The following is a 17,815-nucleotide window of genomic DNA, read 5'->3' on the forward strand; positions in this document are numbered from 1 at the left end:
GTCAGGAGGGGAAAGGACAGAGCCATCTGGCCAGAATGTGCACAGGCCATGTCTGCTATTACTTAGAGCAAGACACTTCCCTCGTGCAACACAGATAAAGCCTTGACTCCTTCAGCCACTCTCTCTCCCACTCAGAGCGCAATTAACAGGCAAACAGGGATGCTATCTTCTTCCTTTGGCAGTCAGCAACATACCTCCATAAATCAAGCAGCAGCAACAGCAACAGCGGCAGCTTGAACACTCTGCTCCAAACAGTTCTGCTTCTGGGCACCGCAAATCAGTCCAGCATGCAGCGTCCGTTCCACCGTCCGGCAATCAGCAACAGAAACCTCTGGCGACTGGGACGACTGGGACGCCTGGGATGACTGGAACAACGCCAGGTCAGACGACTGGAACAACGACTGGTCCCATAACCGATGTCAGCATCGCCCTAGAGCCAGTGCGCCAACTGGACTCTTGCACCTCAACCCCGACTGGGCTGGGCGAGCTGGGTAGCACCGCCAGAGACCTCCTTCCCGCAGGAAACGGTCACAGTGCTGTGGACTCACAGCTTAGAGCTGAGAGCACCGGATTCACTGTCTCAATAATTCAGTCGTTGCGCAGCAGAGTTTTGCAGAGTCTTGCAGAGTATAAACCACTCGGAGAGCAGCTCTGTAAAATATCTTCCTTTTATTCTATAACTACAACTATGGTACAAAACTATATACAGAGCTAAGTATTCTGAGCATAAAGCAATGCTACACTGAGAGTCTGCAGCTGCTCTTAGCAGCAATCTTATCTCTAGGATCTCTAACACTCTCACTCTCTCCGATACACTGACTGACTGACTGACTGACTCTCTCTCACACACAGATATGTTGCTGGGCAGAATAAGTAAATAGGCAGGACACGCCTCCTCTTCTCTGTGGAGTCAGCAGAGATCATCAGGAGATGGTCAGGAGATTCTTGGGTATGGGAGGGGTGAAATCTCCTCACTTTTTCCCCTCCAAAAATGAAGGGGAAATGTGAGTACGTCTTATGGGGCGAATGCAGGCTTTCACTGAAGCCTGGAGAGCGAGAGGGGTTGGTGGCACCGACCCCTCTCACTCTCCAGGCTTCAGGAGAGCCCCAGTGCCAGCCCCACAAGGTCGGGGGACAGAGGGAGGCGGAACGCCACCATCCCGCTGTCTCCCAAAGTGGTTTGGAGGCTGACGGCGGGGAGAAGAGCGCTTCTCCCTGCTGCCTGCCCCACCACTCCGGGGACAGCAGGGAGACGCGCTGCGTCTCCCTGCTGTCCCCAGACCTGATCGCAAGGCGGGCGGGGGGGAGAAGAGCGCTTCTCCCCGCTGCCTGCCCCACAAGCACCTGGGGGGAAATAATTTTTTTTCTTTATTTCCCCCCAAAAAACTTGATGCGTCCTATGGGCCGGTGCGTCCTATGGGGCGAAAAATACGGTAAATAAATTTCTATACTGTTTGGGTAGTTCTAATCCTATAATTCCCAAGATAAATCCTTAAACTCTTTTAATTTAAACTCTTTTAATTTAAGTTCTCTACTCTCCTCTCTTAGCAAATTTCTATAAGTCGCCCAACTTTCCATCATATTTTTCTTTTTCACCACTATGACTTCAAAAGGTGAAAGCCAAAGTTGTGTTTTATCTCCAATAAGTTTTTGTATTTATCCCATATTCTATACATTTCCCCCCTAATTATATGGTTTGTGAAGACTTTATGTACTTTTGCCTTTTCATACCACAAATAAGCATGCCAACCAAAAATATTATCATGACTTTCCAAATCTAAACTATGTGGATTCTTCAGTAGCAACCATTCCCTCAACCAGCACAGACAAGATGCTTCATAATATAATCTCATATCCGGTAGGGAGAAACCTCCTCTTTCTTTCGTGTCTATCAGTATTTTATATTGTATTCTCAGGTTTTCCCCTTGTCAGATATAGTTAGAAATACCTTTTTGCCATTTGTTGAAGCAAACTGTCTTGCTGATCACCGGTATTGATTGAAACAAAAATAACATTCTTGGTAGTACATTCATCTTTATGGTCGACACTCTCCCTAGCAACGAAAGTTCTATCCTATATTTCATTCTATCCCATATTTGCAAATTTCTTTTAATATCCTCCCATGTTTTCAGATAGTTATCTTTATACAGCTGTAATCTGTTAACCATACACCTAAATACTTAACCTTCTTTTCAATTTTTAGACCTGATATATTTTGTAGTTTATTTTCACTCTCATCATTTATCTTTTTTACCAGGAGCTTGGTTTTATCTTTATTAATTTTAAGACTTGCTATTTCTCCATCTTTTTCTATCTCTTCTAATGCTTTTGGAATTAACTCTGTTGGTTTTTCTACAGATATCACCACATCATCTACAAATGCTTTTAATTTGTATTGTCTCTGTCCCACCCTTATTCCTTCAGTTTCTTGATTACATCTTATTCTTTGCTTCAAAACTTCTAAAACTAATATAAACAATAAAGGTGACAGCGGACAACCTTGTTTAGTGCCTTTAGTTATCTTACAGTTCTCAGTCAATATGTTATTTACTATCATTTTGCTGATGGTTCTGTATACATTGCCTTAACTCCTTTTATAAAAGTTTCTCCACAGCTCATATATTCCAAAACTTTAAACAGGAGACATTATCAAATGCTTTCTCTGTATCTAAAAACATTAAGGCTGCTTATTTTTTTGCATTTCTCACTTCTAAGTATTCTATTAGAACCAAAGACGGTCAAGAAGCCCTTCAGACAAAGGAGAAAGGAGGAATCTCAGTCTCCAGTCAAATGCATTCTGAGCGGGCCAGCAGTTCTTGCAATTAGGAGTGAAAGCATTTGCATACGAAGCCTTGATTAGCCTTTCACTCTGTGTTTGCTTTTAAATGTGCCATTACTCAATTGCTCTTCTCCCCTTGCCAGCATAACAGTGTTTTAATGAAGTGCATGGGATAGCCAGCCAAAATCGTACTCTCTCCACTCACACATCTCCTTCATCTTCCTGCTCCTGTAATCCCTCCCCAACCCCCATCTTTCTTTCAGCTTGACAACTATTTTCTCCCTTTTCATCGCTTCCAAAAGTGGCATCAACTTGTCATTGGGTTAGTTTTCTTCTTCTTTAAATGGTTGTCTTACAGAATACACTGGAGAAGCCAGCAAGTCTGGCGCTCTGGTTGCTCACAGCTTTTCTTAGACCAGGGCTAAGAAAAGAAACCTGTGGCCCTCCAGGTACTGGTGTTGGACTCCAACTCCCATCTGCCCCAGGAAGCACAGTGAGGGATGATGGGAGTTGTAGTCCAAAAACAAATAGAGGGATGATGGGAGTTGTAGTCCAACAGTGAATAGAGCACCACTGGTTCCCCATCCTTGAGTTAGACAACAAAACTGTCACTCTACACCTTCACAATGAGGACCTTTTCACATGTTCTGTAGGCTCTGTAACCCTCTGCACAGGTTTACAGGAAGCAACAGCCAATCCTGGTACTCAGATGGTACTCATCTGTATTGATACATGTCATTCACACATTAAATTGCTAGGTGTACACCTAAGCAACATAGTGTTGAATTGGCCCTCATCTCTACTTTGCAAGTTGGCTCATCTAGTCCAGTACTGTCTGCACTGACTGGTAGTAGTTCTCCAGGATGTCTTTACCAGCCCTATCTGGAGATGCAAGGGATTGCTCTTGGCACCTTCTGCATGCCAAGCATTGTTGCCCATTCATTTGAACGCACAGAAATAAATTCTTTTTTTAAAAAAATAGAATAAACATATGCACAAATCCTTCCTGCATTTTCATTTCTTTTTTAGATGTAAGGTACTATATTTACTTTGCTTGAATTATTCTGGTTTTATGTAAGCCACTTTGTGTTCTGTGTGTAAAAAGGCTGAGCAAAAATTAACAAAACAAATAAAACATTCCACTTGGGGGAAGATGTGGTATAACTATGCTCTGTCTGGGCTGCAATCTTATACTCGCTTACGTGGTAGTAAGCTCCATTGAACTAAATGAGGCTTAAGTTTGCGTATGCATGTATGGGATTGCACCATTGTAAGCCCTCCCTTTTTGTCCTGCCCCCTCCCCCATTTTAAACACTTTCTGGCTTGCTACTGTTCATCTAACAAGAGAGAGGGAGAGGAATTGGGGTGGGGAGAGACTTTCTTTCATCTATCCTTGTTGAATGAAGATTACAGGAATAAAGGAAATGCTCCATTTATCAGGTCTGCAACTGTAGTGTGATGGCTTTAAGACATTGCTATTTCTAAGAATAGAAATGTTATTTGAGGCACTGTCTCAAAACAATGGCTTATATCAAGAGGTTATAAATTGTAGTCCCACAAAGTGTCCCTGCCTTTTATCAGTTCAAGGTATGCCTATGAATGTTACGAGTTGCATTCATGTGCAAACATTTCCACTAAAAGTATCAGTTAATTTTAAAAAATAGAAACTTTTTAAGTAAAGCTTTAAAATAAAGTTTAAGGCTTTGGACTCAGCTACATTGGCAAAGAAAAAATGCTTTATATGCATTGTTTATGCATTCTAGCACTGTGGCACCAGGTGGCGCTGTGGAGTTCGGTTTTTGTCAACCCGATTTCTCACGCAAAGTTTGCAACGCATTTAACTGAAACGCTTCTTTGATAAGTCTAGATCCAGCCTATATTAAGAATGCTCACTATTGAAAGTGAACAACAGGAACAAGAATGTGACATACTGCGGAATTAGAACTTTTGACCTCAGATTTAAATGATAATGTTTTAAGACACTGCACTACAACCCCAGAACTGATAAATTGACCCCTCTGGGTTAGTTTAGTTTTGGTTAGTTTAATATTTGGTTAGTTTAATCTGTATCACCTACCTTAAGCAAACTGGGGTCACCAACATGGTGCCCACAAGCACTGTGGTTCCCAAAAAGGCATTCACTGGTGCCCTGGACAGCTTCCAGAGACCCTGAGCTTTCATTTAAAAAGAAGGAGCAAGTATCTCAGCCTGGACAGCTCAGTTGGTTACAGCATGATCCTGATAACACCAAGGTTGCAGGTTTGAATCCTGAATGGGACGGCTGCCTATTCCTACATGTCAGGGGCTTGAACTCGATGATCCTCAGGGTCCCTTCCAACACTACAATTCTATGATTCTAGCTCTCGTAGAAATGAAGTTATGGAGTAAAAAGGCAGGTACCTTCTAAGCAATTTATGTGAAATGAATGTGCTATGGCCGCCTTGTATATTTTCCCTGGTACCAAGGAATGCTCCCTGTTGCTATTAGTAGCAGCATCACTATTTGTGTGTGATCAGTATTGTGTGATTTCCACAATCAGGACCAGCAAGACCTGTCTGATGGTTGCGGGTGGTTGTTTCTTATTTTGTGTTATTCCTCACTCCCCATGACAGCCATTTTATGGCTGGTGCCTGCAGCGTACTCTCAAAATTCAAAACGTGCCCACTGGTCCAAAAAGGTTGTCGACTTCCAGTTTAGTACATGCTCGCATATGAAGTGGAAATATTTATGGGGACTATGAGAGCCACATCTTGTAGCCACCATGTATGCTTTCATTGCAGTTTTAGAGTCTCCTCTGCAGTGCTATGTTGAAATGAAATTACTGCAGTTTAGGGTGGCTTTTGTAGACTGATTGGCAAAAAATGAGAAGGGAAAGCTGTGCTAGAACTACCAGCCAAATAGGTAACTGTGAGAGCACTTTTCCAGAGCTATGCAATGCTTAAATGTTTTTTAAAAAATAAACAAACAGCAGCAGCTCTAGGGCATTGGCTTGTTGTAAATTACAGTGAACAGAACTTATTCTTTCAGTCCAACATCTGTTGCCAGTGTCCCAACATTTCTGAAAGAGAGAGTCTGTTTCTTAACAATGCCGATTGTGCAAGGTTTACCTAATTGACAGGGGGGTTTGGGTTTTTTTTTTACACTGGCAGCTTCAGCAAAGAGCACAAAGGTTTAAAAATGCATAGAAAAGCAAGTTACCTCTTTCATCCTCCCGGCTTCTCCCTGCTAGAAGAATGGCGGTCTATTGATGATCTAGCCAGCCCAGGGAAATGCGCCGTGTTGCCAACGTTGTATTTTGCCAGTTTGTTAGATGGGTAGAAGCCTTAGGTCTGCACTTTTGTCAGTCACACAAGGTTTTCTGTGGACTGTGTGTGTGTGTGTGTGTGTGTGCCTGTGTATAGCAAATCCACTTACCCAATCAAAGAGCACTAAAGCACTTCTATTTCTTGCTGCAAATGCTCATCTTAGGGAAAAGTCAAGAAAATAATGACTTGGTCTCCGTGTTTGTTGAATGGAATAATGCTTGGTGACATCTTCAAGGCCTGGAGATACTTTATGGCATGATAAAACGTGTGCATAATTCATGCTCTGTATTGTGAGGCAGCAACACTTGTCGCCCTCTGAATAAATGCATATTTAAAGGCCTCCTTTCGCCCATAATTGCACACTGATAGTGCCAGCCAGATTCTTTTTTTCCTAGAGCTGAGAGCCAAGCCAATTTTCAACGGTTTGAAGCCTGAGTTGCAACCATGCTCACATAGTTTAGAACCCGGGGGGGTGGGGGTGAGGGGCAGTGAGATTACCTGGGGGCAGTGCTCCAAGGCAAGTGAAGAGACAGGGGGGGCAGGGTGTAAATGACCTTTGAAAAAGCTGGTATCAACTCCACCAATTTTGTTGAATTGTTTGGGCCAAACAGTTTTAATTGAATTGCAAATAAATGTGCAATTTAGGGTCACTGCTTTGAATTTCATTGTGTTGTTATCTTCCTTAGTCGGTCATGCAAACCACTATTCTGAATAATGAACGGCCTCTCTCGGGAGGTTGTGGACTCTCCTTCCTTGGAGATTTTTAATGCAGAGGTTGGGTGGCCATCTGTCACGGATGCTTTAGCTGAGATTCGTGCATTGCGGGGGGGTTGGACTAGGTGAGTCTCGGGGGTCCCTCCCAACACTCGGCCACTCACTTTCCCAATGAAAAGGAATGGTATCACCAGAAAAGAGGACTCTAATTTGCATAAAACTCACAGGTGCTCATTTATATGTATACACGTACAGTGGTGCCTCGCAAGACGAAATTAATTCGTTCCACAAGTTTTTTCTTCTTGCGAGTTTTTCGTCTTGCGAAGCATGGTTTCCCATAGGAATGCATTGAAAATCAATCAATGCATTCCTATGGAGACCGTCCGGGCCTTCCCTTCTGTCCCCGGACCTGTTTTAAAGCAAGGGAAGGGGCAGTGGGGAGAATCGCTTCTCCCCGTTGCCGCCCCTTGGTTCAAAAGGGGTCTGGGGTCTTTTGAAGCAAGGGGCGGAGGGGAGAAGATCGCTTCTCCCTGTTGCCGCCCCTTGGTTCAAAAGGGGTCTGGGGACAGCGGGGAAGACGTGCTGTGCTTCCCTGCTATCCCCGGAGCTTGCAGGGCAAGCTTTGTTTGGCGAAGCAAGCCCATAGGAAAATGCGTCTTGCGAAGCGGCTAAGAAAACGGAAAACTCCTTCATCTAGCGAGTTTTTCGTCTTCCGAGGCGTTCGTCTTGCGGGGCACCACTGTATTAGATCTCTATAGAGTACGCGCAGGGCATCTCAACATAGCGGAAGAGACAGTGGCAGGGCAGCTGGGTTGCCTGTTCAGTCTGCTGTCCAGGGGTTAAGTACTGATGGGCAACTTCAAGGCCCCTGCTCTCTCTTCTTAAAGTTCTTTCTTTTTAAGCTGGACCTGGACTCACTGGCGAAGGAAGAGGGGGGCAGGGGGAGCACACCGCCCCCAGCAGTGCGATCCCAGTGGAGTGCCATCATGGCTGCCCCCTCTGCACCACGCCCCCAGGATGCGCACCACGTCCCTGCGGGCGGCGTGCCATGCCCTGGGACATGCACCAGCCACGCCTCCACCTGCTCTCTGCATCCTGGTGACAGAGTATTAATCTCCACAACTGCCTGGATTGGGCAGCCCTTTAATAAGGGAATCCCTACAAAAAGATGACTGCCCCCTGTAGAATAGGACACATAGCCACCCTATCTGGCAATCAGTATTCTAAAGCAGGGACCAGCAACTTCTAGGGGGGTCTGGGGTGCATCGAAAAACTGGAGAAATTCTTGCAGGCATCACACACCAACATGCATACCCACAACCAAGGACTGAGAATACTTTTCAGGTGTGTGTGTTTGTATATGTGATGTAGTGGTTAAGAGCGATAGACTCATAATTTGGTGAACTGGGTTCGCGTCTCCGCTCCTCCACATGCAGCTGCTGGGTGACCTTGGGCTAGTCACACTTCTTTGAAGTCTCTCAGCCCCACTCACCTCACAGAGTGTTTGTTGTGGGGGAAGAAAAGAAAGGAGAATGTTAGCCGCTTTGAGACTCCTGAAGGGGAGTGAAAGGCGGGATATCAAATCCAAACTCCTCCTCTTCTTCTTCTTCTTCTTCTTCTTCTTCTTCTTCTTCTTCTTCTTCTTCTCTCTGTGTGTGATGTTCAGTATCCCCCTCATACCCTACCCTTCAAATTGCTTCCACACCCTTCTATAAGAGCTTGCCTTCTACCACTTAAGAGCCATTTCCCCACCGTAGTGTCCAGTTCGCCCCTTAATGCTGCTGAAAAGCAAGTAGAATATTCTATACAGGGACGAGATGTTTGCGTTCATGGCCAGCAGAGGGAGTAAAGTTAACACTTCCAGGGATGCTTGTAATGGATGAATAGCTCTATTATTGTTTATATGAGAAATCTTCATTTGGGTTTTAAAATCCCAATGTATTGACAGCTCCATCCCTCCTTCGGAACTGCACAGACAAAAATAGAAATAATGAAGGCTAACAATGCAAGCTGAGTTTTATGGATTTATGGATCCGTGCTTCCAGTGTGAGAAAACAGGTTGCATGTGAATTGTTGCTTTGAGGTCTCCTAGCAATGTCTTAATAGATAACAATTTATAAAAGTTTAGCAATACAATATGTCATAAATAAACACGCTAATAAATAATACTTAACATCAGTATAGTGATTTCAAAAGTTCAAAACACTCTACATGCATTGCTCAGTTGAAATCCTTACAACTATCCTTTCAGGTAAATGAAGTATTGTTGTTCCCCATACAGCTGATAGGCAGACTGAGGCTGGAGGAGAAGAGCTTCCTTAAGACTATCTAGTAGACTATCTGGCAAAGGCAAAAGTAGAACTGGAGCTCTTGTGATGCACATCTCAGTCTCTTAACCACCATGCTATACCAGTTTTACATGCCCTCCAATATTTTTCCAATGAAAATAGGGATGTCCCATTCCACAATGATAATTTTACTTTTTATACCCCACACATCTTATTGAGTTATGTTTTAAGACGTGGGTGGTGCTGTGGTCTAAACCACTGAGCCTCTTGGGCTTGCTGATCAAAAGGTTGGTGGTTCGAATCCCCGTGACGGGGTGAGCTCCCGTTGCTCGGTCCAAACTCCTGCCAACCTAGCAGTTTGAAAGCATGTCAAAGTGCAAGTAGATAAATAGGTACCACTCCAGCGGGAAGGTAAACGGCATTTCCGTGAACTACTCTGGTGCTGGTGCTCCATTGCGCCAGAAGTGGTTTAGTCATGCTGGCCACATGTCCTGGAAAAACAGTCTGCAGACAAACATCGGCTCCCTTGGCCTGTAAAGCGAGATGAGCGCCACAACCCCAGAGTCGTTCGTGACTAGACTTAACTATCAGAGGTCCCTTTATCTTATAAAGCAGCAATAAATAATTTTGGAATTAGAGTTTCCACAAGTAGACTTGAAGAAGTTGCTTGGCTGAACCTGCTGGAGGTATAGTATCTGCTGAACAGGAAAAGATTCTCCCACCCTTTTTATTCATTTATCTGCCCCTTTAGAAACAACCAACCAACCCCACAATACCCAGCAAAGCAACACACGTGTCCCAGTTAATAGAGCTGCTGGGTGCTTTTTGGAAAACCTGTAAATAAGTTGTCATGAAATCTTCCTTAAGAGTTACTGTAGTTTTATTGTTTGTTTTATAACCCTTTTGGTTTGGATGTTACATTTTCCTGTGCTGCACATGGGAGATGAAGTGAGGAAATGTTCCTGAGACTCTTACACAAAAGTCTGATGCAAGAAGCATTTGAATCTTGTATCGCAAACATAGGCTCTCTGAGTGAGCAACACTGCTTAGTTTCTTTGCTTGCGTCCTTCAGTTCTTCCTGCAGTGATTTCTTTCTTTCTTTCTCCCTCTCCCTTTTACACATTTGTGGTGTTATTCCTGGAGTAATAATGAGCTCCTTGTGGAATTCTCTCCACGGAGGTGCCAGCCCAGTGCTGCACAGAGAAAATTCTGTGCCAATTTGCTTGCACTTCTTCATTTTTCAGACTCCAGTCAAGGCGAGGGTTTCTAGTCAGGAATATGGTGGTGCTAGAGTCAGTTCTGTTTCTGCACTAGGCAAAGGTGATATTTGGGGGAACCGAAATAATTTCAATTCTCATCTAAAGGCAAATCCATCAGAACTATACCTCTTTAAGCAATAGGTGAACTGATAAGCCTCTGAAATTTGCATTTTTACAGTTGACCTTTGACATTCATTGGGTTGTGGTGCATGAGAGGGTCTTCACTGTGATGGCCTCTGGGTTGTGATATGCCCTCCCTGCTAAGTTGTGTCTTACCCCATCACTGGCTGCTCAAGATGCATATTTTTGCAGAGCATAACTCCTTCTGCAGAGTTTCTGCTTGCTGTTTGATATGGTCTAAGTGATGACTTAGTGTTGACCTTGAATGTAACCCACCTGGAAACTGCATGGTGATGGGCCAACTATAAATCAGGGATAGGGCTCCTCAGTCCCAGAGTTCAAATGTAGCCCTCAACCCTCTCCATCTGGCTCCCATGACTATTCTCAAGCCATGTTCCCATGCTCCCCTCCTCAATTTTCCTGCTCTGAACCCTCCTCAATTGGTTTTCTCCTGGCTGGAATATACCATTGAATTATGATGGTGCCTCTTTCTTGCCTGGATAGAGCATGAAGAGAGAGGAGCATGAAGTGTGGCTGTATGTAGGAACATCTGACTTTTACTGTACCACGCCCACCACTGGCATGTGGTGCTTGAGAGGTTGCACATGAGGGAATGTGGCTCTCGAGGGTGAAAAGGTTCCCCACTCTTGCTGTAAATTAAAACAAACAAACAAACAAACAAACAAACAAACAAACAAACAACTGATTGGCTTAACATCCTTTATATACGGATATGGTTTCTTAGAAAGACAGGAAGCTGCCTTATACTGAGTCAGACTCTTTCTTCTTCTTCTTCTTCTTCTTCTTCTTCTTCTTCTTCTTCTTCTTCTTCTTCTTCTTCTTCTTCTTCTCTCGTTGCCGAGTAAGATTGTCTTCCATGATCATGGTCTTAATTTTGAGTCGTTAAGTGACTGCGGAGGCCAATTCTGGATCCATACGTCCTTCTACAATGGGGACATAGGTTTCCGGGCGGGAATTGATCACGGTCAGGGTTTGCTAAGCATGCCTTCCTCTTAGTGCGTTTCTCCCTTTTGTCCTGAGTTTGAGAGTCTTCAAAGCCCATGACACATTTGGTAAAGGCTGTTCTCCAATTGGAGTGCTTTCAGGCCAGTGTTTCCATGTTGTTGGTGTTTATACTACATTTTTAAAGATTTGCCTTCTTGACCACCAGCATTATGCTCTTAAAAGTTCGGAATAAAGTAGTTGCTTTGGAAGACGATAATCAGACATGCTCACAACATGACCAGTCCAATAAAGTTGATGTTGAAGAATCATCGCTTTGACACTGGAGATCTTTGCTTCTTCCAGTACACTGACATTATTTCGCCTGTCTTCCCAGGTGTTGTGCAAAAAATTTCGGAGACACTGTTGCTCCATCTAGCTCAGTGCTGTCCACACTGACAGGCAGCAGCTCCCCAAGGTTTGGGGCAGGCAATATTCTCAGCCCTACCTGGAGATGCCGGGGATTGAACCTGGAACCTCCTGCTGGGAAAGCAGATGTGCCACAACTGAGCTATGGCCCTCCTTTAATTGAAGCCTTCTGTAAGAATCCCTTACTGGGGGTGGGTGGGTGTAATGGATATTTGGTTGGGGATTAATTTTAGTGTAATTGTTCTGTTTTTGTTTTCTGTTGTTTTATTGGTTCTGTATAGTTTGTGTTTTGTTTTTAAGGGGTGGGATCAGGGCTGCCTGGGAGTGAGGCCCCAGCCAACACGATGGCTGGGACAAGTTCCACAGGGCGGGAAGCACTGGGACATCCGATCTTGGTGATCATGGGCAGGAGGCGGAGTTACGCTAAGACCAGACCATGTCATTACCGAGGAGGCAGGTTTAGTCGTTGTTTGAAGACTATCCCTGCCTCCGGGTCTGGCCTTGACCAGATGGATACTGGAATCAACAGGGGAAACCCACATAACCTGAAGGTGTTGCTGTGTAATGCCAGGTCAATGGTGAATAAAACCACTGCCATCCACGACCTGATTGTGGATGGAGGATTTGACCTGGCTTGTGTGACAGAGACCTGGTTGAATGAGACAGATGGGCCTGTCCTTGCTGCCGCCTGCCCACCAGGTTTCTCTTACGCACAGCAACCCAGGTCATGTGGGCGGGGAGGGGGGGTTGCAGTGATTTTTAGAAAGTCATTAGTCTGCACCAGGCGTCCTACTGGGAAGACCCAGTTTTCTGAGTGCATGTTCTGGAAGTTGGGCAATAGGGGCAGTACAGGATTCCTTTTGGTGTACCGACCTCCCCGCTGCACCAAGGATTCCCTGTCCGAGCTGCTTCAGGTCGTGGCGGATGTTCTCCTGGAGACACCTAGTTTGGTTGTCCTGGGGGATTTTAACATCCACGCCGACACGACCTTACAAGGGGCCGCTCGGGACTTCGTGGAAAGCATGGCCTCCATGGGGCTGTCCCTGAATAAGTTGGGCCCAACTCATAGTCATGGACATGCCTTAGACCTGGTATTCACCTCTAGCGACGTGGGTGATCTGACACTAAGTAAAAATGAAACCAAAGAAGTGCCATGGTCAGATCACTTCCTGGTGCAACTGGACTTCTCCGCGACCCTTCCCCTCTGCAGGGAGGTGGGACCAATTCGGATGGTCCGCCCCCGCCACTTAATGGATCCAAATGGTTTCCAGAGAGTGGTAGGGGATGCTTTATCCCATGTTGATGGCCTTTCAGCTGACTCCCTGGTGGCCCGCTGGAATGCGGAGTTAACCAGGGCTATCGACTGTCTGGCTCCGAAGCGCCCTCTCCGATTGCATGGAGCCCGGACAGCCCCGTGGTTTTCTTCGGAGCTGAGGGCGATGAAACAATCGCTGAGACGGCTAGAGCGTCGGTGGCAGAAAACTCACTCCGAATCTGACCGGACACAGGTTAGAGCTCAACGTCGAGCCTACCAAGTGGCGATAGCGACGGCGAAGAAGACTTTCTTCACCGCCTCTATTGCATCTGCAGAAAATAGTAGCAGGAGACTCTTTCAGGTGGTCCGCAACTTAACGGAACCACCTTTACCATCGGGGCCTTGTAAAGACCCCAAGATCTCCTGCAACGATTTTGCAACGTTTTTTGCAGATAAAATCACTCATATTCGGAAGGAGCTAGACACCACCGTGGGAGCAGGGCTGGGGCGGGAGAGTGCTAGAGCCCTGTCTGGTCAAGTTGCATGGAATCAATTTCAATCCGTTACCCCCGAGGATGTGGACAGGCTGCTTGGACGAGTGAAACCAACCACCTGTCTCCTTGATCCTTGCCCATCCTGGCTTATAAAAGCTAGCCGGGAAGGGCTGGGCGATGGGCTCTGCGGGGTGGTGAATGCTTCCCTCTGTGAGGGAACATTCCCAGATCCGCTGAAAGAGGCGGTCATTAAACCGCTTCTTAAAAAACCATCTTTAGACCCGGCCAATATGGCCAACTATCGCCCAGTCTCAAATCTTCCATTCTTGGGCAAGGTGATTGAGCGTGTGGTTGCTGAACAACTCCAGGCACGCCTGGAGGATGCGGACCATTTGGATCCCTTCCAATCAGGGTTCAGGCCTCATCATGGGACTGAAACTGCCTTGGTCGCACTGGTTGATGATCTCCGGCGAGCTAGGGACAAAGGTGAGAGTTGTTTCCTAGTTCTGCTGGATCTCTCAGCGGCCTTTGATACAATCGACCATAACATCCTTCTGGACCGTCTAGAGGGGTTGGGAGCTGGGGGCACTGTTATACAGTGGTTTCGCTCCTTTCTCCTGGGCCGTGTTCAGAAAGTGGTGGTGGGGGATGAGTGTTCAGACCCTTGGGCCCTCACTTGTGGGGTGCCTCAGGGTTCCGTCCTCTCCCCCATGCTTTTTAACATCTATATGAAGCCGCTGGGAGAGATCATCAGGGGGTTTGGACTGGGTGTCCATCAATATGCAGATGATACCCAGCTCTACCTTTCTTTCAAATCAGAACCAGTGAAGGCGGTGAAGGTCCTGTGTGAGTGCCTGGAGGCGGTTGGAGGATGGATGGCGGCTAATGGATTGAAGTTGAATCCTGACAAGACAGAAGTACTGTTTTGGGGGGACAGGGGGCGGGCTGGTGTGGAGGACTCCCTGGTCCTGAATGGGGTAACTGTGCCCCTGAAGGACCAGGTGCGTAGCCTGGGAGTCATTTTGGACTCACAGCTGTCCATGGAGGCACAGGTCAATTCTGTATCCAGGGCAGCTGTCTACCAACTCCACCTGGTACGCAGGCTGAGACCCTACCTGCCCGCTGACTGTCTGGCCAGAGTGGTGCATGCTCTAGTTATCTCCCGCTTGGACTACTGCAATGCGCTCTACGTGGGGCTACCTTTGAAGGTGACTCGGAAACTACAACTAATCCAGAATGCGGCAGCTAGACTGGTGACTGGGGGCGGCCGCCGAGACCACATAACACCGGTCTTGAAAGACCTACATTGGCTCCCAGTACGTTTCCGAGCACAATTCAAAGTGTTGGTGTTGACCTTTAAAGCCCTAAACGGCTTCGGCCCAGTATACCTGAAGGAGCGTCTCCACCCCCATCGTTCTGCCCGGACACTGAGGTCCAGCGCCGAGGGCCTTCTGGCGGTTCCCTCATTGCGAGAAGCGAAGCTACAGGGAACCAGGCAGAGGGCCTTTTCGGTGGTGGCGCCCGCCCTGTGGAATGCCCTCCCATCGGATGTCAAGGTGATGGAAAACTACCTGACATTCAGAAAACATCTTAAGGCGGCCCTATTCAGGGAAGCTTTTAATGTATGATATTTTAATGTTTTTTTGGTTTCTGTGGAAGCCGCCCAGAGTGGCTGGGGAAACCCAGCCAGATGGGCGGGGTACAAATAATAAATTATTATTATTATTATTATTATTATTATTATTATTATTATTACTGGTTAGGCATGTCACTAAGCACCTTTTAATGTGTTACATTGGTTGGTGTACTCCTAAATATGTAAAGTATTTATGCGGCAAGTGGATATTTGAAAATATTTGGGTTATACAGGTACATTCACCAGAGTTCTGGTAATTTCAACAACTCCTTGCACTCAGGGGCAAATATGGGTTTGGTGTTACATAATGTGTGAAACAGGGGCCAATGTGATGAGACGATTTTCATGGCCAGACTTTGGCAATCTTCTGTAATATGCCATCTTGTGCAAGGCCAAAATTTGGTGCCCCCAAATGGACCTTCTTAATTATCGCTCCTCTCAAATTTGCACCCCCTCGGCTCGATGCCATGTGCAGGAGAACTGCCCGCACCACACCAAATCCAGAGCTACCATTTTTCACAAGTGAGAGAAAAGAGAGAGAGGATCTTTTGGAAGTTCATATGCAGCTTGTACGACATGTGATGCTCTTTGATGCAGAACAGAATATGGAACAAGATGTGGGGTTGCTGCTGCTGTTGTTTTTACATTTGCAAATATGTGTTAATTTAAGTTTCAGGTGTAAAAATGCTCTTAAATCTAAGTTGCAATGCATAACAATGGCCTGGAAAGGTCATGCCTGTAGAATATAAGGCCTTTGGGGTGAGCCTCTTATTTTGTATTAATTATCAGAATCGGGCAACATGACTGCATTTGTGTCAATAATGATTATTAATGCTAATGTCCTCTTTTCTTTGCAGCACTTTTACAGTCAGTAATAGCTGGTGATTTTCTAAAAGTAAGTAAAAGAAGTCATTGATATTCCCTATACCCCTTACATGGTTGTTATTATTACCATTTATTTATTTATTTAATACAAGTTTTTATATCTCCAGGGTGATCAACCAAAAAAGGGATAAAAAATAACTAAAAATGTAAACATGGAGAAATAGAACAACCCCTGAAAGCCAAGGAATCTATGAACAGGATTAAAATGGCTGGTGGGGTAGCTTACATTTGCATCTAAATATTTGGAAAATTAAACCAGGACATTAAGATGGGCACCAGGCAAACCTCACTGGAGAGGAGAACTGGGGCACCATGGCCATAAAGCCTCACCTTACATCAGCCTTTGTCAAACTGGCTTGGCCTGATGGGAGTTGTATCTGGAGGGCAGCAGGTTGGCAAAGGCTGCCTTAGATGATGGGGGCACTAGCAGGAGACCCTCTAGTCAATAACTTCATAACAGTGGTACCTTGGTTTTCGTGCATCTCGGAAGCCAGACGTTTTGGTTTTTGAATGCCGAAAACGCAGAAGTAATTGCTTCCATTTTTGAATGCGCCTCGAAAGTCGAACAGTTTCCGCTGCGTGTTTTTCAATTTTTTCCCCAATTGAATTTGCAGCCAGCCCTTTGTGCCTCGGTTTTTGCATGTTTCGGAAGTCGAACGTTCTTCCAGAATGGATTATGTCCGAGAACCGAGGTACCACTATATATGGGTGCTTTGACCCTAAGCTATGAAAGGTCAAAACAGCACTTTGAACTGGGCCCAGAAATGCATTGGGAGTGAGTGCAGTTATCATAGTCCAGGCACAGTCTTTTCATAATGGCCATTCCCATTCTGCATTAACTTATCATTTCTGAACAGTAGTAATAATAATAATAATAATAATAATAATAATAATAATAATAATAATAATTTATTATTTGTACCCCACCCATCTGGCTGGGTTTCCCCAGCCACTCTGGGCGGCTTCCATAGAAACCAGAAATACACTAAAATATCACACATTAAAAACTTCCCTGAACAGGGCTGCCTTCAGATGTCTTCTGAATGTCAGGTAGTTGTTTATCACTTTGACATCTATCTGATGGGAGGGCGTTCCACAGGGCGGGCGCCACTACCGAGAAGGCCCTCTGCCTGGTTCCCTGTAGCTTTGCTTCTCGCAATGAGGGAACCGCCAGAAGGCCCTCGGCGCTGGACCTCAGTGTCCGGGCAGAACGATGGGGGTGGAGACGCTCCTTCAGGTATACTGGGCCGAGGCCGTTTAGGGCTTTAAAGGTCAGCACCAACACTTTGAATTGTGCTCGAAAACGTACTGGGAGCCAATGTAGGTCTTTCAAAACCGGTGTTATGTGGTCTCGACGGCCGCCCCCAGTCACCAGTCTAGCTGCCGCATTCTGGATTAGTTGTAGTTTCCGAGTCACCTTCAAAGGTAGCCCCACGTAGAGCGCATTGCAGTAGTCCAAGCGGGAGATAACTAGAGCATGCACCACTCTGGCGAGACAGTCCGCAGGCAGGTAGGGTCTCAGCCTGCGTACCAGGTGGAGTTGGTAGACAGCTGCCCTGGATACAGAATTGACCTGCGCCTCCATGGAAAGCTGTGAGTCCAAAATGAGTCCAGTCTTCAAAGGCAGTCTCACATATAGTGCATTACAGTAGTCTAGCCTGGAGGTTATCAAAGTGTGGATAACTGAGGCCAGGATAATTTGTTATCCT

General features: G+C 45.8%; 1 protein-coding gene across 7 annotated transcripts in view; it reads left to right on the top strand.

The window, feature by feature from the left end:
• DGKI (diacylglycerol kinase iota) overlaps positions 1-17,815 on the top strand; it is a 248,151-nt gene that overhangs the window by 220,078 nt on the left and 10,258 nt on the right. For all 7 annotated transcript variants that reach the window (XM_082240439.1, XM_082240443.1, XM_082240440.1 and 4 more), the window contains one exon: positions 16,079-16,116. In XM_082240439.1, the coding sequence (XP_082096565.1) occupies positions 16,079-16,116 (38 nt within the window). The remainder of the gene's footprint in view (positions 1-16,078; positions 16,117-17,815) is intronic.

Source organism: Podarcis vaucheri (assembly GCF_965113315.1).
Source record: "Podarcis vaucheri genome assembly, chromosome: 10".
NCBI lineage: Eukaryota > Metazoa > Chordata > Lepidosauria > Squamata > Lacertidae > Podarcis > Podarcis vaucheri.